This window comes from Bubalus kerabau, chromosome 8 (assembly GCF_029407905.1).
Source record: "Bubalus kerabau isolate K-KA32 ecotype Philippines breed swamp buffalo chromosome 8, PCC_UOA_SB_1v2, whole genome shotgun sequence".
Lineage (NCBI taxonomy): Eukaryota > Metazoa > Chordata > Mammalia > Artiodactyla > Bovidae > Bubalus > Bubalus kerabau.
The window spans coordinates 11,907,654-11,933,572 of NC_073631.1; the positions used below are offsets into that span (position 1 = coordinate 11,907,654).

General features: G+C 38.3%; 1 protein-coding gene, 1 long non-coding RNA gene and 1 pseudogene across 2 annotated transcripts in view; 1 reads left to right on the plus strand and 2 right to left on the minus strand.

Annotated features, from left to right (window-relative positions):
- Positions 1–25,919, minus strand: part of LOC129658857 (uncharacterized) — a 442,729-nt gene that overhangs the window by 320,910 nt on the left and 95,900 nt on the right. The window lies entirely within an intron of this gene.
- Positions 7,117–7,667, plus strand: LOC129658854 (gametocyte-specific factor 1-like; annotated as a pseudogene).
- On the minus strand, positions 22,101–23,144 carry LOC129658855 (PDZ domain-containing protein 11-like). The gene is made up of 2 exons (XM_055589686.1): positions 23,126–23,144; positions 22,101–23,084 (listed from the first exon to the last, which is right to left on the minus strand). The coding sequence occupies exon 2, from the start codon at positions 23,069–23,071 to the stop codon at positions 22,631–22,633; it is 441 nt and encodes a 146-aa protein (XP_055445661.1). The 5' UTR covers positions 23,072–23,084; positions 23,126–23,144; the 3' UTR covers positions 22,101–22,630.

A 25,919-nucleotide genomic window follows, 5' to 3' on the forward strand; every position in this document is an offset into this window, starting at 1 on the left:
GTATCTAAGATATATATAGGTATATGTATTTATATCTAATACACACAGATAATATAGCTAATATATATAGATGGATGTACTACACATAAATAGGGTCTTATTATACAGTCAGCCTTCCAACGATTTCCCGTCTGCAGATTCAACCAACTGTGTATCAAAATTTCCATCCTTGGTTGGTTGAATCCTAGGATGGAAAACCACTGGATGTGGAAAACCAACTGAATTCATTGTACTACACAATTTTATATAAGGAACTTGGGCATCTACAGATTTTGGTTACACACAGGGGCTCCTAGAACCAATCTTCTGTGGATAGTGAGAGATGACTATAGCATACTATTTTCAAACTTTTTTTCATTTAAATATATCAAAGAATATCAATGCACAACAACCTTCTCAGTGACAACCTTCTCAGTTTCTATTCTACAAATGTACCAAATTTATTGAGTATCTTATTGATGTATTACTAATTGATTCTAATTTTTCACATTAAGATAAATGGTACCATACTGAACATCCTTGCATGTACTTGATCTTTGTGAAATTATCTGATTATCTCTTTAGGATGGATTTCTAAAAGTGATACTTCTGAAATCACACTTTCTGATTTCAGGAAGAGAGAAGAGTGTTGACTAGGAAGGTAGAAGATGGAATCCCCTTCAAGGTACTATTGTTTCACTTATGTACATTATCAAAATAGCTTTTTGGCTTAGAAGATACTTATTGATTAACATGGCTAAACTGACTTTCTAAAAATATTATCCAAACATAACCTTTCCTACCACCAGTCCTAAGAGGACCATTCCTTCCACCTATTCCCACCATTTTATCAAGTTACTTTTCACTCTTTCATACTAATAAATGAATAAATTTTCAAATGTATACTGGCCATTCATATCTCTTCATTAATTGTTCTTTCATGTCTTTAGTCCATTTCTCTACAGAAATGTTTGTTCTTCTCTTAATGATTCATAAGACGCATTATATATAGTGGAGCTTGTAACACTTCGCCATATATGTTAACAGATTTTTCGTTACTGTTGTTATTGTTGTTGGTTTCTGTATTTAATAGTTTGTCATCTGCTGGTTGGAGAAAAAATGATAAACACAATATTCCACTCACTTTATAAACTGCAATTTCCCATTATCCCTTGAATCCCACATCTTTTCCTTACCCATCCTAACATAATCTCTGTCTGTCTAACTTGTAACAGATTGTCCGTACAACTTATTTGGCAATTTATTCTACGATGCCTGGTGGCACACCTAAGTACTGTCAGTCACTCTCAAGGCTTATTTGTACTAGCCAGCAACCAACTCCTTAACAGGAGTTAAGTATTCACTCCATACTCTCAAACCTGGTCTCAATAACAAAACAAGTGCTTATGTTAAGCAACGAATTGGTAAGGGGGGAAGAAATAGGTGACAGAAGTCACCTCGAATTTTCCAGGCTTGAGGAAAGGCTCACCCAGACAGGTTAAGCAGTTCTCCTGCACTTCTTGCCTCAACAATCTGACCCAAAGTAAAGCTCATTCCAATCACGTCATCTCCTGAGATACAGCATTTTCTTTATTGCAAGAGCACCCATATTTCCTAGTTTACCTATAACATTTCCACTTTGCTCTACTTGTGTATTTCTTAAAAGTTCCCGCTTTTCACTCCAAAAAGTGAAAAGGACGGTAAATTGCCTGCTTACGTTGTCTGCTGCTCCTTTCAGTTTCTTATTCATTTCTTAAGCTAAAAATCTACCCCACAATTTAAAAGACTTGGTAGATGCAGATAGAAATTTCCAAGCAGGATGCAAATTTTGGCCCCTTCTTCTTGGTTTAATTAATAAAATTTATATGTGAGCCTAACCTTGAAAGATTAAAGGAAACCTTTAATGTGCAGATAAAAACATTTGCTATTTATATGAGGCTTTTAAAAGGCCATAAAGGGGAGTTTTTTATAGTGTTCATGTTTTCTTCAATTAAATTGAGAACTTTTTGGAGTACCATTATTCTAACTTTTTTGTACCTTTTCATCATAGCATCTAAAACAGTACTCTGTACTAAGTGGGCATGCAGTAAATACTACTGTGAAACCACTGGGGGCCTGGAGATTTTAATTTGCTTTTTGATTAAGGGTGTCCTTCCTCTTGACTCCTACCATGTCATCACAGACATGTGAGGGGGTAATATTGATAGAGTGCTAAATGGGAAGTCGTATCACAAGAACCCAGTTGAATTAGAAGAGTCCCCTTCATGTCTTTGGCTCGGTTGCCCATGGATAGAGCTCATCTGAATTAGATGTGTCTGAAAATTCAATTACTCCAAATGGAAACATCTGGATCCCTTTTTCTTCCTTTAATCCTTTGTCCTGGTGACTCTGCCAGACAGTCCATATCCTTTGTTGGTTTGGAAGGAAATATATAAGGGCATAGTTAGAAGTGGGGGTAGCTGATGGAAATGTGTCTTTGTCTGTTTTTTCAGTCTATGTGGTCACTTTCCTTCTCTAGCTATTAGAATCACAGATTTTTATCAGAGTGAGAAGAAATGTTTGTGTAACTCCATCTTTTATAGTAGAAGGAATTTCTACCCAGCAAAATTAATGAGCTACTCAAAAATACATATGCAATGATAGCAGAGCTGTACTAGAATTTTTTCCTTTTTGATTCTCAATCTAGAGAATCAAACTGTTTACCACACCAGATTCTAAATACTGTCTGGAAATTAGTTATTGCCTCATTTCAATCTGTCTTACTGGTATTGGATTGATTTAACCTATAGAAAACAACTGCTCATTTAAAATATTTGAATGCTATAAAAAATAAGAAAGATTCCCCCCCGCCTCCAGATTTGCCTGATACCTTTAGTAGATGCTGAGGGATGAGACTGACTTATTTTTTTCGTGGAAGATATCAGCCGAATTCAAATAGATGTGTTTTTGTGTGTTCATAAGCTAGGACAGAATCAGAGAAAAAAAGTCTGACAAAGAAGATCATGAACCATCAAATACATCTCATCCTTGCTCTCTAATTCTTTTCATAGAAAAAGAAAAGTTCTGGGAACAAAGAATAAGGAAGAGGTAGACATATATTTGACCTGTGGTTTTAGGTTTAACTTAGGAGAAGCAGAAAATAAGATCTCATTATAATTATACCTGTAGGGGATACAGACAGTCCATTTAGCTGAGTATCTAGTTTTCTAAACTAAAAATAACAGTTTTGATTCTTTGGGCAAATCATGACCTCATGCAGTAAAGAGGTTACAAGATACTACTGACCAAGAGAAGTGATTTTTATACAAGCCATCACACGTCTCAGAATACTAAAAAGATATGTTAAAATCTATTTAATCCTATTTTGGACATAAATTCTTATCTTCCCTTCATTCCAGAAAAATGTTCAAAGTGACATTTCTGCTTCTAGCACACATTAGAAAATTATGTGAAAATACATTTGGTTCATATACAATATTTTAAAAATCTTTATTGAACCAGTTACTCTAGGGTGTAAATTGATCTCATCTCTACTTGCCTTAAGGCTCAAATATGATGTTGGGGTTGTAAGGGAGGATCATATGACAAAAGGAAATAAAATCTAGAGAGAACAGAGGCTTGACACAAAGGCTCCTTCCATTCAGCAAAAGAATAAGACCAGTAAGAGTGCTTTGGGGTGGAGGTGGGGGAAGGCACAGAGGGAGAGAGACAGGAGAGGCAAGCGGAGGTGGAACACAGGAGACTGGTGCTGCTTCTCCAGTGTCTAACCTAGAGACTTGTGGAGAAGGGGTATTAGCGAAACCAGGGAGCTCGGGGGACATTGAAAGTAGAGTTCTGCATGCTGTGCCTCCCATTTGGTTGCCTGGGAGAAATACACCGGGCAGGGTGTCCTATGCCAACATGGGGTGGGCCCAGCAGCATAAAGAGAGTGGACAAGTCTGGCCAGGGAAAACATCATCTCCCTAGCTTTCAAGTGGACAACCCAGAAGATTCCATATGCTCCCACAAAGGAAGCAATGGAAAGGATGGTAAAGGTATGCATTGAGATCCAAAGCAGCCTGCCATGAGGCCCACCATGGTAAGAGGAAGGGGACCCCACGAGAATTTGCAGAATTTCAGGCTCAGGAATCAGATGGAGGATATGGCAGATCCTCTTCATACTGTTCATTGGGTTCTCAAGGCAAGAATGCTGAAGTAGTTTGCCATTCCCTTCTCCAGTGGACCACATTTTGTCAGAACTTTCCACCACGATCCCTCCATCTTGGGTGGCCCTACACGTCATGACTCATAGTTTCATTGAGTTAGACAAGGCTGTAAATCGAAGGAAGCAGGGAAAACCACTAGGCCATTCAGGTATGATCTAAATCAAATCCCTTATGATTACACAGTGGAAGTGACAAATAGATTCAAGGCATTAGTTAGATCTGATAGAATGCCTGAAGAACTATGGACAGAGGTTTGTAACACTGTACAGAAGGTAGTGATCAAAACTATACCCAAAGGAAAAAAAATGCAAAAAGACAAAATGGTTGTCTGAGGAGACCTCACAAATAGCTGAGGAAAGAAGAGAAGCAAAAGGCAAAGGAGAAAAGGAAAGATATACCCATCTGAATGCAGAGTTCCAAAGAATAGCAAAGAGAGATAAGAAAGCCTTCCTCAGTGATCAATGCAAAGAAACAGAGGAAAAAAATAGAATGGGAAAGACTAGAGATCTCTTCAAGAAAATTAGAGATACCAAGGGAACATTTCATGCAAAGATGGGCACAATAAAGGACAAAAATGGTATGAACCTAACATAAGCAGAAGATATTAAGAAGAGGTAGCACGAATACACAGAAAAACTATACAAAGATCTTCATGACCCAGATAACGACGATGGTGTGATCATTCACCTAGAGCCAGATACCCTGGAGTGCAAAGTCAAGTGGGCCTTAGGAAGCATCACTACGAACAAGCTAGTGGAGGTGATGGAATTCCAGTTGACCTATTTCAAATCCTAAAAGATGATGCTGTGAAAGTGTTGCACTCAATATGCTAGCAAATGTGGAAAACTCAGCAGTAGCCACAGGACTGGGAAAGGGCAGCTTTCATTCTAATTCCGAAGACGGGCAATGCCAAAGAATGTTCAAACTGTTGCACAGTTGCACTCATTTCACATGCTAACAAGGTAATGCTCAAAATCCTTCAAGTTAGGCTTCAACAGTATGTGAACTAGGAACTTTCAGATGTACAAATTGGATTTAGAAAAGGCAGAGTGACCAGAGATCAAATTGCCAATATCATTGGATCACAGAAAAAGCAAGAGAATTCCAGAAAAACATCTACTTCTGCTTCATTGACTATGCTAAATCATTTGACCGTGTGGATTGCAACAAATTGTGGAAAATTCTGAAAGAGATACCAGACCACTGGACCTGCCTCCTGAGAAACCTGTATGCAGGTCAAAAAGCAACAGAACCAGACATGGAACAATGGACCGGTTCCAAATTGGGAAAGGAATATGTGAAGACTGTATATTGTCACTCCGCTTATTTAACTTCTATGCAGAGTACATCATGTGAAATGCCAGGCTGGATGAAGCATAAGCTGGAAAAATATCAATAATCTCAGATATGCAGATGACACCACCCTGATGGCAGAAAGTGAAGAGGAACTAAAGAGCCTCTTAATGAAGGTGAAAGAGGAGAGTGAAAAAGCTGGCTTAAAACTCAACATTCAAAAAACTAAGATCATGGCATCCAGTCCCATCACTTCATGGCAAATAGATGGGGAAATTACGGAAACAGTAGCAGACTTTATTTGGGGGGGGGGGCTCCAAAATCACCTGAGATGGTGACTGTAGCCATGAAATTAAAAGACGCTTTGCTCCTTGGAAGAAAAGTTATAACCAACCTAGACAGCATATTAAAAAGCAGAGACATTACTTTTCCAACAAAGGTTTTTAATGTATGGTCAAGGCTATGGTTTTCCCAGGAGTCATGTACGGATGTGAGAACTGGACCATAAAGAAAGCTGAGCACTGAAGAATTGATGCTTTTGAACTGTGGTTGGAGAAGACTTTTGAGAGTCCCTTGGACTGCAAGGAGATCAAACAAGTCAATCATAAAGGAGATCAGTCCTGAATATTCATTGGGAGGACTGATGCTAAAGCTGAAGCTCCAACACTTTGGCAACCTGATGGGAAGAACTGACTTATTGGAAAAGACCCTGATGCTGGGAAAGGCTGAAGGCAAGGGGAGAAGGGTACAACAGAGGATAAGATGGTTGGATGGCATCATTGACTCAATGGAACATGAGTTTGGGCAAACTCTGGGAGCTGGTAAAGAACAGCGAAGCCTGGCATGCAGTAATCCATGTGGTTGCAAAGAGTCGGACACAACTTAGCAACTAAACAACAACAATGGCAGATCCTCAACAAGGTCTCCGTGAAGAACCTAGATGGGATTAAGGAAGCAGAACGGGGCCACTTGGTCCTCCCAAGATGGGAAATAAGAAGAAAGGAGCAAGTATGTGTTCATAAGCCACAGATTTTATGGTGGACACCGGAAGGACACTTATGTTATTCATATCTGAGATGGTATGAATTTAACTTCGTAAGCACTCAACATATAGTTATTCAGTATTTGGTAGCATACAGATTATGGTCTTAAAGGTAGGATAAAAGTCCTCACTGATTCAAAGTTGCAAGGCTCCCATCTACTGGTAATTGGCTCAAATTTCAGGCACATGATTCTTGAAATTGTTGACAATTTAAGAAGAGACAAATATAATACACAGTGACAAAGAACATCACAATTTCTCAATATTGCTCAAAATTCTTGTTGATGTTCAAATGTCAGTTGAGAATTTCTAGAGAAGGGTATAGAAATAAGAAACAAAGATTTCATTTCCAAGTTGTTTTCAGTATTATAAAAGTTCCTTCATCTTGGAGATCATTGTTAGAGAAAATACATACATAGGGGTTGGAAAGGTAATATAAACATTTTGAGAGGAAAAGCTGTAAGGACTGATTACCCTCCAAGAATTTTAATAGAAAAAGATAAAAAACAATCATGTAGTCCTACTAAGCACTGTCTAACAGAAATATGATAAGCCACATATGTATTTTAAATTTTCTAGTGGTCACATTTTAAAAATGGGTGACTATGCGGAGAGCGTGACTCGGCCAAGCACTTGGACTTGGCTCCTTCATTTCCAACATGGAAGAAACTTACATGGATACCCTGGACCCTGAAAGGCTATTACAATGTCCCTATGATTTAAAAAAAAATCAGATATGTGCCTGCAGATTTCCTTATCATCTTATCAAGTACAAAAAGAATAATCCTGATTATTTAAAAAATCTGGCTATCTGCCCCTTCAGTGCTTACCATCAGGTTCCTCTGGCTGAAATCGGGCATATGTCAAGCTGTGATGACAAAAGCTGTATTGAGCAGGATGCAGTCATCCAGGAACCCTGGACAAGAGACTCTGACCAAGCGCACAAAACAGGTGCCCTCCTCACGATGAACACGGGGATAAAGATTTGTAGGAACAGACCGGCACCCCATTTGTCTGGAGGCACAGCCAACTACTGTGGAAACCACAGCCCTGCCAGCCAAGCAACATCGTTATGGAGCCTGAGTAACCTGGCTTCAGGCCTGCAAGTTCCCAAGCCTCTGCCATGGAAAAACAATGGAAATGCATAGTAACTGAATATCTAGCTCATCAAATGCGAGGCCCTTGCTTCTTCCTGCTACAGCGGGTTCTTCATTTTTTCCCTCCTAATCTAATTATAGAAAGATAAATTATCTGTGACTTTCAAAGTGACAAGTACCTTTTTTTTCTCCCCCTCTATGAGTGCTGACTTATTTGATGCAAGAAAGAGCCCTCATGCTCAGAAGAACTGTTTCAAATCAACCATCATTACAGATAACTTGAAAAATAAATTAAAAATAAGAAGCAAAAAGAAATGAGTAAAGGTAGTCTCAACAGTAATACTTTGTCTAATGTAAGGTATCTAAAATATTTCTCATTTCAGGTATAATCAGTATAAAAATTATTAATGAGATATTTTATAGGCTTTTTTCATACTAAGTCTTCAAAATCCATTATACATTCTACACTTAGAGTATATCTCAACATAGATGCTAAATATTCAGTGGTTAAAGTAAAATCCAGTCCTACAAAAATAATAAATTTGTGTTTAACAGAAAAATGCTACCCTGCTACCTTCTATTTTAAATGTAAAATACATAAAATTTTTAAATACTTAAAATTTTGGTTTTTTGTCACATTAGCCATATTTCAAGTGCTCAACTTGAATGGCTAGTATATACCCTGTTATACAGCAAATATCCAAGTTGATAATTAGCACAGGTACAAAACTGATGTATACTGAGTGAATGACTAAATAACTTGTCTGAGATCCACAGTTTACATATTTTTACACTGAACAATTATCTGGGGCCAACTGGATATGAGAGGAAAGAGAGAAAGGAGCCAAAGAGTTTGGGAAGAAGCCATAAGGAGAATTAGAGTGCCATAGACACAATCAGAAACACTGAGAAGGAAGACTTGGTTCAAAAGGGAAAATAACGAATATTGCAGCTCTGAAAGTTCCCTGCTGTGAGGAATGTAGCTCCTAACAAAGCTCCCAGTGATCATCAGTAGCACCAACAGGATCCACCATCACAACTGCTCATATCTCTTGGTCCACACTGTCCAATGGCTACACATAATCCTGTCCTATCTGGTCTGAAACCGAAGTCAAACTCCAGCTGTACTGTGCTTGGTTCTGTTAGTCTGATCCATGATTCTCAGGATGTTCATCTGAATTCCACACCTGCCTGTTTCCTCATAGATACTCTGAACCCTGAACTTCAACTGCTGCCTCTTCTGCTCTTCCTAGTGCCCTCCTGCCATCCTCGACACAACCTTTTGCTTCTGACCTTCTTCTAGTCTATGCCCCTGAGTTTTGTTATGCCCAGCCCTATCCATCTCTCTCTTTTTTTTTTTCAGCCAAGCAACGTGACATATAGGATGCAGGATCTTAGTCCCCCAACCATGAATCAAACCCATGCCCCCTGCAGTGGAAGCAGGGGGCATCAATTCACTTTTTAATTTTTAACATTATAGAACAAAACTGAAATCTATTAATATTCTATGCTTACATTTCTTAGAGACAAACAGAAATACAATTCATGAACCACGAACTGAAAACAAACAAAAAAACAGGGAAGAGTTTATAAAAACTAAATATGGATCTGAGCATTAACAGCTGAACAGAGAATGTGATTTTCAAGTGATAACAAGTCCAAGTCACAGGCATGACTTGAATTTCAAGTCATGTCTGTGACACCAGTTCACCTGGATACTTCTGTATCTGTGGTAGGCAACCTCTCAGATGACCCCCAATGATCCTCACCTCCCAATATCTATGTCCTGATAATGCCCAAAAGAAGACAGCAAAAGTGATGGACTATAACTTCTTCTGATAACGTTCCTCTTGGATTCTCTTGCTCACTTTCTCACTCGCTTATTCTGAACAAAGCCAAACGCAGTGTCGCTATCTGCCCTACAGAGAGGTTCACATGGCAAAGAACTAGGGACATCTTAGACAAACAATCCGTGAGGAATTCTGGAAGGAGTGAATTTGGAAGCAGAACCCCCTCCAGTCAAGCCTTCAGGTGAGACTTGTGCTCTGGTCAACACTTTGATTGCAGCCTTGTGAGATACCTCGGGGTTTTCCAGGTGGCTCAGTGGTAAAGAATCCACCTGGCAATGCAGGAGCTGCAGAAGACACAGGTTCGAACCTCGAGGCAAAGACAACGAGCTAAGTTGCATCCAGATCTCTAACCTACAGAAACTGTATTTTTAAACTAAGTTTTGGAGTAATTTGTTACATAGCAAGAGATAACTAATACAGCCTGGAACCCTAGTTTTCTTATAGAAAACTCATGTAATCTATCCTATCTACAATGAATTGAATTTTGGACATTTCAAGTGATCACAAGATATTCAAACCAGAATGTGCACAAGATATTTGGTAAAACAGACCTGGAGCCTAAGGAACGGTTAGCATCAAGGTTAAAAAAGCAAGTCATGACAATGTGTTGACTGTCTTTGAAGACTTTGAAGGTAAATATGAAGCATTTGTCAAATGGATGAGGGGAATAATTCTTTTCTTCCCTTGTGAGTCTCACTTGGCAGAGAGAAGGGAGCTCATGAGAAACATTTGGGGAAATTTCCAAACATATCCACAGCCTCACCTTTCCCCTTTAAACCAGACTTAAATCAGAATCTCCAGGAAGAAAATCCAGTCATGTACATTTTTCTAAGTTCCAAGAGAGTAGAATTTAGAAACACATTAATCTCATATAGAATTCCATACAGGCCAGATCTGTTACAGGTTCAACATAACCAAGTTTTCCAGAAGGCCTCCATTATAACACAAGCATTTCTTTAACAAGCTAGCATCATAGCACAGAGCTGTACCATAGTTGATAGCATAAGTCACCTTCTTTTATATTAAAAGTATCCTCTAAAAATGAATTTCAATGATCAGTGACTTACGCACAGGAAGTTCTTTTAATACCTCACCTGGTCTCTCACTGAGGCAATGAGAAATTTGAAGTTTCATTATGATAGCCTTGAGGATCTGTAAATTATTTCTAGATACCTAATAGAAATTATAGAAATTATATTTTTACCAAGGATAAAAGCTACAGGCTAACTAAAATGTCATGTCTTTCTTTAATTAAACAGAAATTAATCACTATACCTATTACTAGCATATTATTATTACTATTATCATATGTTAATCAGTATAAAGATGGACAGTTAATGACCCAATAAAAACTACCTACATCAGTATCCAATCTTGATTTCGTAACTGATCTTGAACCTAATACAAAATGACAGCCAAATTAAAGTGAATCACACTTAAGTATCTCTAGACACTTTTGAATTTTCTTACTAGCAGTTAGTATAGTAGAAAAATCAAGAGTATTAGAATCAGAGAATATTAGAACCTGTGCCGTCCTATCTGTACAAAGGGAATTTCCAAACGTCAGTTTTTTCATCTGTCATGTGGGGATAATGCTAAAGGATGCTGGGAAATTAAATGAGAAAATGTGGCAGCCTGCTGCTTAGCAAATAGCACAAAGCTTAGCACATACAAGTTCAACAGTTGTTGTTACTGCTTCTTTTCTTTAGTGCTTCTTGGCAAATCAAACATTCATGCAATCTAACATACTTGTAAATCTTGATGAATATAGATCATTGATTATAATTAAGATCAATAACTCAATCTCCCAAGACAAAAGAAATAAAAGCAAAAATAAGCAAATGGGACCTAATCAAACATACAAGCTTTTGCACAGGAAAGGAAACCATGAACAAAATAACAAAACATCCTACAGAATTCAATAAAATATTTGCAAACAATGTGAGCAACAAGAGGTTAACATCCAAGATATACAAACAACTCACGCTCAGACTCAGTATGAGTATATATAACTCAGTATCAAAAAAAATACTCAAAAAATGGTCAGAAGACCTAAACAGATATTTCTCTAAAAAAGACATACAGATGGTCAACAAGCACATGAAAAAATGTTCAACATCGTAATTACTACAGTAATACAAATCAAAACCTCAGTCAGTCAGTCACCAGTCAGGCACTCAATCACCAGTCAGAATAACCATTATCAAAAAGTCTACAAATAATAAATGCTAGACAGGGTGTGGAGAAAAGGGAATCCTTCTATAATGTTGGCAGGATTGTAAAGTGGTAGAGCCACTATGGAAAACAGTATGGAGGTTCCTTAAAAACCTAAAAATAGAGCTACCATATGATCCATCAGTCCCGCTTCTGGGCATATATCCAAAAAGACAAAAAGTCTAAATAATTTGAAAATGATACATGTACCCCAATATTCACAGAAGCACTATTTACAATAGTCAAGACACGGAAACAACTCACGTGCCCAACAACAGAAGAATGGTTTAAGAAGATGTGATCTCTGTCTCTCAATCTCTCTCTTTCTCTCTCTGTCTCTCATTCACACACACACACACACACACACACACACACACAGACACTGGACTATTACTCAGCCAGAAAAAAACAATGAACTATTGCCATTTGCAGCAATATGGATGGATGTAGAGAATGTCTAAGTCACTGTCAGACAGAAAAAGATAAATATATAATATCTCATATGAGTAATTAAAAATAATACAAATGAATATATGTACAAAACAGAAACTCATATAAAACAAACTTATGATTATCAAAGGGAAAAGGAATGGGGGAAGGATAAATTAGGAGTATGGGATTAGTAGATACAAAGTACTATGCATAAAATGGGCTTCCCTGGTGACTCAGTGGTAAAGAATCCACCTGCCAATGCAGGAGACATGAGTTCACTCCCTGGGTTGGGAAGATCCCCTGGAGAAGGAAATGGTAGCCCATTCCAGTATTTTTGCCTAGAAAATCCCGTGGACTGAGAAGTCTGGCAGGCTATAGTCCCTGGGGTGGCAAAAGAACCAGATACAACTTAGGGAATAAACAACAACAGTAATGCACAAAATAGATAATTAACAAGGATTTGCTATATAAAACAGGGCACTTTATTCAATATCTTATAATAAACTACAATGGAAAATAATCTAAATATATATATATTAGAAAAAATAATTTAGATCAATATTGAAATAAATAATAAGTTCTTTGATATGAAATTTCTTAAAACATAGAGTCCACAGTGAAAAAATAATACAAGGGGTCTCTGATGATGCTTAAAACTTGTGAATAACTGACAACCCAAATATGTTCTAGTATACTTTAATTCTGCTCAGTGTCTTCTTTGATAGAAATGACAAAAACCGTCTCATCACATTTTATATTCTCCATCATAGCCTTCATATCTGTGTGTGTCTATAACCCAAATGGGACCATGCTAAGTGTTGTTCTCTAGAGCTTAGTTTTCATTTGTAATAATAAATTGCAGACATGGTTCCATGTTAGTACATATAGCTGTAACTCAATCTTTAATATACTAACATTAACTATACTTAATATACTAACATTTATTTAATTAGTCTCTTTTGAGGCACATTTAAATGTTTCAAAATTTTCACTATTATAAATTACCCTTATCTGTGAATCTCTGCACATCTATCTTTAGACACTTGGGTATTTCTGTAGGATTGCATAAATTATGAATGCACTTAGCTGGCAGTAACAAAAACCATACCAAGAATGATTGTTAAAATGGATTTCCTTACATAATAACATGCTGAAAGGTAAGCAATTGCTAGCATTGTTCTTTCAACCCTTCCACTCCAACATCCTCAGCTATTATTTATGCTCATTGTGTTCATTATTTTATATGCTTTTGAACCGTAGTGTTGGAGAAGACTCTTGAGAGTCCCTAGGACTGCAAGGATATCCAACCAGTCCATCCTAAAGGAAATCAGTCCTGAATATTCATTGGAAGACTGATGCTGAAGCTGAAACTCCAATATTTTGGCCACCTGATGCAAAGAACTGACTCATTGAAAAAGACCCTGATGCTGGGAAAGATTGAAGCCAGGGGGAGAAGGGTATGACAGAGAATAAGATGGTTGGATGGCATCACAGACTCTATGGACATGAGTTTGAGTAAGCTCTGGGAATTGGTGCTGGACAGGGAAGCCGGGTGTGCTGCAGTCCATGGGATCGCAAAGAGTCGAACATGACTGAATGACTGAACTGAACTGATGTTCATTATTTATGTTCTCCAGGTACCACATCTGCACCCCAGCATCCCAGCAAGAAGGAGGTTTCAGGAACCAAAACTTCCTCCTAGAAGGGAAGTGCCCCATAGATTTTCACCAATGATGTTTTGCTCAGAACTGTGCTACACACCCATCCCCAGACCAGTCACAGGCAAAGAATGGAGTCATCACGACCAGCTGAAATCCACCATGACCCATTTCCTGGATCTTGGAGCTACAGCCTATCATCTCTGAGCTCACTGAAGAATTTAACCTGTTGGAAAATTCAGAGTCTTAAGACTCTTGGGAAAGAAAAGGGAAATGGAGACTGGCTACTGAGAAAGCAATGAACAGTATCCTCGACACATTCTAAAGGAAGAATTGCTAAGCCAAAGGGTATATGGCACTACATTTTAAATTTGCAATACCAATCACCAAATTACCTTCCAAAAATAGTATATCAAATGAAAGTTCCAGTAACATGTATGAAATGGCTGAATTGCCCACATTCAACAACCCTGGTCTTCTAAATTTTTCTAAATGTTTGCCAATCTGATAAGCAGAAAATAATCAAATACAGAGTTAGACAGATATGAGTAGATACATGATAGATATATAGATAGATAATAGAATCACAATAGTATATTTTGTACATATTTTATTATTAGTGTAGATGAGAATTCCTTAATATATTTATTTTTTTTTCCTTAATATATTTAATGACCACTTGAATTTCTTTTTCTGTGAATTGCCAGTATAAAAATGCCTTTATTCACTTTTCTATTGTTTTTTTTTTTGCTTTAATCTCTTTAATATATTATGAGCATTAACTCCCTTTTACAAATACATTTCCCAGTTTATTTCTTGACTCTCCCATTTATTTATGCTCTTTTACCCAATTCAGATGCTTTTAATTTGTTTTAAGTTAAATATATTCATCCTTCCATCTATACACTCAGATCTTGGCAACATGCTATGAAAGATCATGCCTGCTTCAAGACTGGAAAATATGCTCTCTTTTAGTACTGTAATTTAAGGAGTTTATATGAATAAATCCTTAAATTACTTGGAATTGATTTTTGAAAATAGTGATACATTATCTACATATATTTTCCCAAATTGTCACTCAGTTATAACAGTGATATTTATAACTTATATTTCTAATTAATTTTAAAAGCCCACACACATGTTCTGCGGCATTACCACAGTTTTCATTACTATAGATTTCAAGTATCAGATCATGAGTTCCTTATGGCAAAATTCAGGCTTCAATTGGAAAAAGTAGGGAAAACCACTAGGCCATTAAGGTATGACCTAAATCAAATCCCTTATGATTATACAGTGGAGGTGACAAATAGATTCAAGAATTAGATCTGGTAGATAGAATGCTTGAAGAACTATGGACGGGTGAGGTTCCTAACACTGTAAATGAGGCAGTAACCAAAATCATCCCAAAGAAAAAGAAATGCAAGAAAGCGAAGTGGTGTGTGAGGAGCCTTTACGAATAGCTGAGGAAAGAAGAGAAGCTAAAGGCAAGGGAGAAAGGGAAAGATATACTCAACTGAATGCAGAGTTCCAGAGAATAGCAAGGAGAGATAAGAAGGTCTACTTAAATGAACAATGCAAAGAAACAGAGGAAAACAATAGAATGAAAAAAACTAGAAATCTCTCATTGGTGATATCAAGGAAACATTTCATGCAAGGATAGGCACAGTGAAGGACAGAAGCCATAAGGACCTAACAGAAGCAGAAGAGATTAAGAAGAGGTGGCAAGAATACACAAAAGAACTAAACAATACAGTTCTTAATGACCTGGATAACCATGATGGTGTGGTCACTCACTTAGAGCTGCACATCCTGGAGTGTGAGGTCAAGTGGGCCTTAGGGAGGATTACTATGAACAAAGCTAGGAGAGGTAACAAAATTCCAACTGAGCTATTTAAAATTCTAAAAGATAATGTTGTTAAAGTGCTGGACTCAGTATGTCAGCAAATTTGGACAACTCAGCAGAAGCCACAGGACTAGAAAAGTCTGTTTTCATCCCAATTCCAAAGAAGGACAATGCCAAAGAATGTTCAAACTACTGTAAAACTGTGCTCATTTCACATGGCAGCAAGATTATGCTTAAAATTCTTCAAGCTAGACTTCAGCGATATGTGAACCAAGAACTTCTAGATGTACAAGTTGGGTTCAAAGAGACAGAGGAACCAGAAGTCAAATTGCCAACATTTGTTGAATCATAGAGAAAGCAAAGGAGTTCCAGAAAAACATCTCCTTCTGCTTCATTGACTATCCTAAAGCCTTTCACTGTGTGGATCATAAAAAAATGTGGAAAATTTTTAAACAGATTTATACTAGACCACCTGAGAAACCTGTACTTGGGTCAAGAAGCAACAGTTAGAACCGAACATGGAACTGACTAGTTCCAAACCGGGAAAGGGGTACAGCAAGATATATTGTCATCCTGCTTATTTAACTTATATGCAGAGTACTGTAGCCCACCAGGCTCCTCTATCCTTTGAATTCTCCAGGCAAGAATACTGGAGTGGGTCACAATTTCCTTCTCCAGGGGATTTTCCTAATCCAGGAATCATGCCCGGGTCTCCCGCACTGCAGGCAGATTCTTTACTGTCTGAGCCACCAGAGAAGCCCTATATACAGAGTACATCATGCGAAATGCCAGGCTGGATGAATCACAAGCTGGAATCAAGACTGCTGGGAGAAATATCAACAACCTGAGATATGCAGATGATACCAGTCTAACAGCAGAAAGTGAAGAGGAACTAAAGAGCCTCTTGATGAGAGTGAAAGAGGAGAGTGAAAAAGCTGGCTTGAAACTCAGTATTCAAAAAACTAAGATCATGGTATCTGGTCCCATCACTTTACAGGAAATAGAGGGGAAAAACTGGAAGCAGTGATAGATTTTATTTTCTTTGGATCCATAAATCACTTCAGACAGTGACTGCAGCCATGAAATTAAAAGATGCTTGCTCCTTGGAAGAAAAGCTATAACAAAGCTAGACAGCATATTAAAAAGCACAGACATCATTTTGCTGACAAAGGTCCATATAGTCAAAACCATGGTTTTTCCAGTAGTCATGTATGGATGTGAGAGTTGGACCATAAAGAAGGCTGAGTGCTGAATTGATGCTTTCAAATTGTAGTGCTAGATAAGACTCTTAAGAGTCCCTTGGACAGCAAGAAGATCAAACCAGTCAATCCTAAAGGAAATCAACCCTGAATAGTCATTGGAAGGACTGATGCTGAAACTGAAGCTCCAATACTTTGGCCACTTGATGCAAAGAATGGACTCACTGGAAAAGACCCTGATGCTACGAAAGGTTGAAAGCAAAAGGAGGAAGGGGTGGCAGAGGATGAGATGGTTAGAAAGCATCACTGACATAAAGGATGTGAATTTGAGCCAATTCCAGGAAATAGTGAAGGACAGATGAGACTGTCATGCTATAGTGCGTGGGGTTGCAAAGAGTTGGACATGACTTAGAGACCGAACAACAATAAAGAGTTTGTGCTGATAACTTGTAATGCAATTACTATACTATGATTATTGTTTTTTCTACAGTTTCTGAACATTCTTTTGTGTCTTTTTCTATATAAAAAATTTGATCAAATTTTCAAGATTAAAATAAATAACTGGTCAGTGTACTTACTGAAATTTTATTCAATTTATAGTTTACTTAGGGGAGCATCTTTACAGTTCTGCATCTTCCTACTCAGGAACATAATATTAGAAAATGATGTGCTATATTGGTGGAAGAGAATAATAACAATAATAAATTCTACTTTGGCACAGTTAACCCTTGTTTCTTTAATTTCCCAAAGAAGACAAAGTAAGGATAAACAATACTTGATTATTAACTGAATACTACAATATTACTTATAGTAATATTACTGAATACTACAATATTAGCTTTGAACCCTCACCATTTTGAGACCTCTGATAAGATAATTTGGACCAAGCCAGGATCTTCTTTTTTAAGCTATATCAGTGTAGCTGGCCCAGCACCACAGAAGAATCCATTATGCGTCTGCCATGCCACCAGTCCCCTTCATCCTTATCCCATGACCTGCCTCCAGCTCCACCACCACCAAATAACAAACACCAGGTGCCAAAACCTGGCACTGCCATGGGATGACATGCCAAACTCATCAGCATTAAAGAAAGAGGGTCCAGAGAAAATACATTTGTCCCATTGTTAAAAGTAGTATGTAAAATAAAGACAGAGTCCCTTGGACTGCAAGGAGATCCAACCAGTCCATTCTAAAGGAGATCAGCCCTGGGATTCCTTTGGAAGGAACGATGCTAAAGCTGAAACTCCAGTACTTTGGCCACCTCATGCAAAGAGTTGACTCATTGGAAAAGACTCTGATGCTGGGAGGGATTGGGGGCAGGAGGAGAAGGGGACGACAGAGGATGAGATGGCTGGATGGCGTTGCTGACTCGATGGACGTGAGTCTGAGTGAACTCCGGGAGTTGGTGATGGACAGGGAGGCCTGGCGTGCTGCGATTCACGGGGTCGCAAAGAGTCAGACACGACTGAGCGACTGACCTGATCTGATCTGATAGTGGGAAAGGACGAGTCCAGTGAAAGAAAGAGAATGGCCAGCTTGATAAAAAAAAAAAAGAAGAAGAAGAAGAAGAAAAAGGAAAAGAATTGGGGCCACTTCATGTTCTCAGCTCAAATATGGACAAAAATCAAGTTTCTGGTTCTTTCAAAGTTCCATAACCAGAAAAAAGTGACCTAACCTTTTAGTTACTGTTGAAAGTGACACAGTATCTGATCCGCACTAACTGGATGGACAATCCTCTCCATTAGGCTTGAAGTACAGACATGGAGAAGGTGTGCAAGAGGACTTTCAGTAGATGTCAACAGTATTTCTTCATATACATTCAGAACTTTACACCCTTCAGCCAACCCTTACAGTTTTCTTCATATAAGTGCTATATTTTCCTTATCAGATACATTGTTAGGAAAATTAAGGATTTTATGACTATGGGGAATATTTTAAGGTTATATTTTCTAAATGAGTTACAGGTAAAAATAACTGACTTTCTGCATGTTTATTTTTATCCAACCTCATTGAACTCTTCCTTTCTCGAAATTCTCTGGAATCTTCTAAGAATATTGTCATACTCTCTAGAAAATGAAATTGATTTGACCCTTTTCTTTTAGTTTACTTAAAAATGTATTACACATACAAAAGAGTATTATACATAGTACAGTGGAAAGAATAGTAATAATTCTCAAATAAAATACCCACTTATTCTCCAAATGAATAAAATATCAGTTCCTTTGAGGTTCTCTGTCTGTCTTTCCTAAAAGTAACCACAGCCTTGAATTTGTAGTAATAATAATTCCCTTGCGGTTTACATTATGCCTTTGAGATTTATCCATGTCTTAGAGAATAGAAAGAGTTTATGCTGACTCTTTTCACTGCTATATAGTATTCTTTTGTAACAAGACACCATAATTTATGTATTCTTTCCACTCTTCATGAACACTTGGATTTATTTTATTTTTCTTTTTCCTATTACAAATAAGGCTTCCTTGAGCATTCTTGCATATATATCCTAATGAGCATGCTTAAGAATTTCTTTGGGATACATGAACATGGTGGGGGTGGGGGGGCAGGATTGCTTTAAGCAGAATCTAGGTGCATATTCAGCTTGTCCAGACAGCACTAACGTTTTCTGAAGTGATGGCATTAATTCACACAGCCATCAGAAATGTATGTTCCCTTCACTCTACATCCTTGTCAAAACATTGCCCTGTCATCTGATGAAGTGAACGGCACCTCTGATAAACCTTGTTCTGAATATTAATATTGTTGCACATATCTTCACAGTTACTGTCTTTTTGTGCTTCTCTTTCTTAAAAACAACTTCTTCATGCCTTCTGCCATTTTTTTTAGTGTTGTCTTTTTATCATTGAAATCTTTCAGATTTGTAGAAATTCTTCATATACCTTGAACATTAATTCTTTTTGGTTATCATTCAGTTCAGTCACTCAGTTGTGTCTGACTCTTTGCGACCCCATGAATTGCAGCATGCCAGGCCTCCCTGTCCATCACCAACTTCCAGAGTTCACCCAAACTCACGTGCATCGAGTCGGTGATGCCATCCAGCCATCTCATCCTCTGTCGTCCCCTTTTCCTCCTGCCCCCAATCCCTCCCAGCATCAGGGTCTTTTCCAATGAGTCAACTCTTCACGTGAGGTGGCCAAGTATTAGAGTTTCAGCCTCAGCATCAGTCCTTCCAATGAACACCCAGGGCTGATCTCCTTTAGAATGGACTGGTTGGATCTCCTTGCAGTCCAAGGGACTCTCAAGATCTTCTCCAACACCACAGTTCAAAAGCATCAATTCTTCGGTGCTCAGCTTTCTTCAAGTCCAACTCTCACATTCATACATGACCACTGGAAAAACCATAGCCTTGACTAGACGGACCTTTGTTGGCAAAGTAATATCTCTGCTTTTTAATATGCTATCTAAGTTGGTCATAACTTTCCTTCCAAGGAGTAAGCGTCTTTTAATTTCATGGCTGCAATCACCATCTGCAGTGATTTTGGAGTTCAAAAAATAAAGTCTGACACTTTCCACTGTTTCCCCATCTATCTGCCATGAAGTGATGGGACCAGATGCCATGATCTTAGTTTCCTGAATGTTGAGCTTTAAGCCAACTTTTTCACTCTCCACTTTCACTTTCATCAAGAGGCTTTTGAGTTCCTCTTCCCTTTCTGCCATAAGGATGGTGTCATCTGCATATCTGAGGTTATTGATATTTCTCCTGGCAATCTTGATTCCAGCTTGTGCTTCTTCCAGCCCAGCGTTTCTCATGATGTACTCTGCACAGAAGTTAAATAAGCAGGGTGACAATATACAGCCTTGACGTACTCTTTTCCTATTTGGAACCAGTCTGTTGTTCCATGTTCAGTTCTAACTGTTGCTTCCTGACCTGTATATAGGTTTCTCAAGAGGCAGGTAACGTGATCTGGTATTCCCATCTCTTTCAGAATTTTCCACAGTTTATTATGATCCACACAGTCAAAGGCTTTGGCATAGTCAATCAAGCAGAAATAGATGTTTTTCTGAAACTCTCTTGCTTTTTTGATGATCCAGCAGTTGTTAGCAATTTGATCTCTGGTTCCTCTGCCTTTTCTAAAACCAGCTTGAACATCTGGAAGTTCATGGTTCACGTATTGCTGAAGCCTGGCTTGGAGAATTTTAGAGGAACTCCCCAGGTCGGTAGGTGCCTAATATGCTACAGGAGATCAGTGGAGAAATAACTCCAGAAAGAATGAAGGGATGGAGCCAAAGCAAAAACAATACCCAGTTGTGGATGTGACTGGTAATAGAAGCAAGGTCTGATGCTGTAAAGAGCAATATTGCATAGGAACCTGGAACGTCAGGTCCATGAATCAAGGCAAATTGGAAGTGGTCAAACAGGAGATGGCAAGGTGAATGTCGACATTCTAGGAATCAGCGAACTAAAATGGACTGGAATGGGTGAATTTAACTCAGATGACCATTATATCTACTACTGTGGGCAGGAATCCCTTAGAAGAAATGGAGTAGCCATCATGATCAACAAAAGAGTCCGAAATGCAGTACTTGGATGCAATCTCAAAAACGACAGAATGATCTCTGTTTGTTTCCAAGGCAAACCATTCAATATCACAGTAATCCAAGCCTATGCCCCAATCAGTAACACTGAAGAAGCTGAATGGTTCTATGAAGACCTACAAGACCTTTTTGGTTATAAGTGTTATAAAAAAAAAAAAAATTAGTTACTAGCTTGTCTTTTGAATCTCTTAATAGTGTTTTTCTTTTTAGAAAAAGGAGTGTTTAATTTTCAGATGGTCATATTTATTTTTACTTATTACAAATCTTTTCCTCCAAAATATGGCTTACAATTGTGAGGCTTATTTAGAAAATTCTTTCCTATTCTGAGGTCATGAAATCTTTCCCTTATATTTTAAGATTTTGCCTTTTACTTTTAAGAACTTGATCTGTTTAGAATTGACTTTTGTGCAGAAAATGAGCTAGGAAACCATTTTTACTTTCGTCCATATGAATAACGTATTGTCCTGGCACTAGAGTTGCCAAAGTTTAGCAAATAAAAACATAGGACACCTAGTTCTAAATGAATTTCAGACAAAAATGAATGATGCTTGAGTGTAATTATGTCTTGTGAAATATTTTAGACACATATACACTAAAAAAGTATTTGTTGTTTTTCTGGAAATCAAATTTAACAAAGCATCTTGTATTTTATTTTTTTTTTTTTTTTTTTTTTTTTTTTTTTTATCTCAAAAGCATTTATTACCCAACCAGTATCATTCAAAAGTCACACCAACATGTCCTCAGCATTGTGTTTTACTTTTTTGCAGGGAGAAAATAGAATGAGGGAGGGGAGGAAAATGTGGTTCCACTGAGTCTCCAAAATGTATGGGTATACATTGCTAGTATAAGGATAGGATGAGATGGTCAGGCAGATTAGCAGGGAGGCCCCCAAGATCCTTTTTTCTACTGATTTGTATATGCTAATGAAAATGACACAACATATGTGGAATTGCCTAGCACATGGTATTCAATAAATGTCAGCTGCCTTCTCTAGCAGGGTTCTCCACAGGCTAAGAGATACCTAGACATCACCATCCTTCTTCTTCCAGGGTATGAAGCCCACATAGAAAACTAGAGAACTCAAAGCACAGTACAGTTGGGAAAATGCAGTTGGCCAGCTGGCTCAGTGCAGGGTCTTGCTGTCTCCCCATCCTCCTGACTCCACTCTCCCAGGGTGAGGCTGAGAGTAGTTTCCCAGATGGCTTCCCTGAGACCTAGCTAGCTTGTCCTAGGAGATCCCATGTGGAGGGCTGTGGGTTGCAACTCTCTAGTGCACAGTCCTCTCTTTCTGGCGATGATAATTGTAGGGAAAGAAGCGGACCCGCATGCTGATTTCTCGAGCTGTCTTCAGGATCTCAACAGCCTGGAAGGAACATGGCAGCTTGCTGTGCTCAATATCTTGGAAATCCACATCATTCACAGCTAGGACTTGGTCCCCTTCCTGAAGTCCTGCTCGATGTGCATCAGAGTCAGGAATCACCTTGGAGATAAAGATGCCCAGCTGGGAGGCCTTTCCTCCTCGGATGTTAAACCCCAACTGAGCTCCAGGGGGCTTCTTCAGTGTAACAATGCGGGGCAGAAACTGGGTCAACTCATTGTTGTAGTCTGGATGGTATACCCTCTCATGAGGAGGAATCCATGCTGGGGGATTCTCATAGGCAGGCAGGAAAACCATCGGGTAGTCATCGTAAGGAATCCGGCTGTCCATCTCCAGCAAGGACCTCTCCCACCCGCAGGCCTCAGGGGCCGAGTCTCAGCTCACCGCCAAGTCAGTCTTGCATCTTGTATTTTATCTGGCAACTCCATCTGGTACCATTTACTGAATTCATTCTTTATCTGCTGATATGCAATATCATTCTGTTATTTTTCAGATTTATGTATATATGGACTCTTCCATATTCTCTATTCTGCTTCAATATCTGTATCTCCTCAAGCCTCCTGATTACATTCTTATCAGAATTGTTGACCAGTACCTCCAGATCTATGTTGAACCACAGTATAGTAAAATTGGGCATTTTTGTCTTATTCCTAATTTTAGTAGGACCGCTTCTGGTGATCCTCATTAGTCACTGGCAGGCTTCTTGGTTGAAATATATAAATATACATCAAGTTGAGGAAATGTCCATCTAGTCTTATTTAATTAAGAGCTTTAAAAATCTACAATTAATATTAAAATTATGAAATTCACTTTCAGCATCTTTGGACATTATTATGAGTTTCCCCTTTCATCAATAAACATTATACTATATTAATGAATTATAATTAAGTGAATTTTATATTTAAATTGATCATAGTGTGTTATTATTTAAATATGCCCCCAGATTTTGCCTAATAATTTATTTAGGATTTTAAATGCTATTTTTAACAGTTTGGTTTGTATTTTCTTTTATGAGACTGTGTGTGTGTGTGTGTTTGTGTGTGTGTTTGTGCATGTTCCAGTGAAGGTGAGTAGGAAGGGAAAGGGATGAGAAGAAGGAGACTTGACCATGTGGAACTTTAAAACAAATTTTAAGTATTTTTTGAAGTACAAATAGAGCATAGCAGAGCTGGGCCTTCTTTTTTCTCTCACAACACACACACACACTAAACCATACCTCTTCCCAGGATCCCCTAAGAAAGGTATTCAGAGTAGTTGGAAAAACATTGGATTTTATTTCATATCCTCATTTTGCAAACAAAGAAGCTGAATCCTAAAGAGATTAAGAGTTCACGTACGTGGTCTCTTCTTGCTAATAGCATTTAAAAATTGAAGGGAAATAGGTCCTTGAGGGACAGCTAGTGGAACTTTATTTAAGTTGGAAAAAGGAGACTGACTGGACATTTCATTACAGTCTTCAAAATGATGAAGGGGGCTCAAATAAGCAATGACAAGCTGTCCTTTTCAATGTGCTTTATGGAAAGAAGAAGTAAAATAGCTTTAATTAATTCAAGAGGGATTTAGGTCAATAGTAAGAACTTCCTGAATGAACGAATTCCAAGACAATAGAAGGGGCTGCCACAGGAAGCTGAGGAAGAGCTAAGAAAAGTGTAGACTGTTGTTTTTATGCAATGATTTCAGTACTGTGAGGTTGAACCAGATAAAACTGCTGATATTCAAATTGTTTTTACCTGTGTATGCGTGTGCGTATGTGCTCAGCTGTGTCTGACTCTTTGAGACCCCATAGACTGTAGCCTGCCAGGCTGCTCTGTCCATGGAATTTTCCAGGCAAAAAAAAGTAAATTCATCTAGATCAACCTAACACATGGAAGCACATAAATCGGTTTCACTCTAGAGGATGGTTTGTCTTCATTTCAGCCTTTATTTTACTCTATCTCTGTAGAATGTGGACAATAGACTATTTAAGAAGTTTAAGAAGTCTCTAAGTCTCTTAAGACAAGAGACCAAATGGAAAGCTTACCAAAGATCCTCTTCTAATTGAAGTTCTTGGTATTTAAAAGCCAGAACTACCAATATTCTGGGGCTTCGCTAGTGGCTCAACTAGTCAAGAAGCCATCTGCAACCCGTCTGCAGGAGTCCTGGGTTCAATCCCTGAGTTGGGAAGACCCCCTGGAAAAGGGAACAGCTACCCACTCCAGTATTGTGCCTGGAGAATTCCATGGACTGTATAGACCTTGGGGTTGCAAAGAGTCAGACACGACTGAGTGACTTTCACCAATATTCTGATCTATATAACCAATCATTACAGAATTAATAAACTATAAACTATGTTTAAAATGAAACGTTGTTAAGATGTTTTGGATGTTCAGTGTCCTAACGGTGCCAAGCTATTTCATCTAAATGATATCCTTGGCAATGGGGGACTTCAAGTCAGTGTCAGCTGTGCTGATTCTGTTGATGAGATTTGGTATAAACGCTAGTTGAGTAGATTAGCTCTCTCCTTCATTTGGGGGTCATATGCCATCCAGATTAGCTGTGCTGCTGTTTACAACAACCAGGACATGGAAGCAACCTAGATGTCCATCAGCAGACGAATGGATAAGAAAGCTGTGGTACATATACACAATGGAGTATTACTCAGCCATTAAAAAGAATGCATTTGAATCAGTTTTAATGAGGTGGTTGAAACTGGAGCCTATTATACAGAGTGAAGTAAGTCAGAAAGAAAAACACCAGTACAGTATACTAACGTATATATATATATGGCATTTAGAATGACAGTAACGATGACCCTATATGTGATATAGCAAAAGAGACACAGATGTATAGAACAGTCTTTTGGACTCTGTGGGAGAAGGCAAGGGTGGGATCATTTGAAAGAATAGCATTGAAACATGTATATTATCATATGTGAAACAGATCGCCAGTCCAGGTTCAATGCATGAGACAGCGTGCTCAGGGCCGGTGCACTGGGATGACCCTGAGGGATGGGATCGGGAGGGAGGTGGGAGGGGGGTTCAGGATGGGGAACACATGTACACCCATGGCTGATTCATGTCAATGTATGGCAAAAACCACTACAATATTGTAAAGTAATTAGCCTCCAATTAAAATAAATAAAGTTAAAAAATAAAAAATAAAGATTAGCTGTGCTAGAACTCTTCCCATGGCTGGTCAC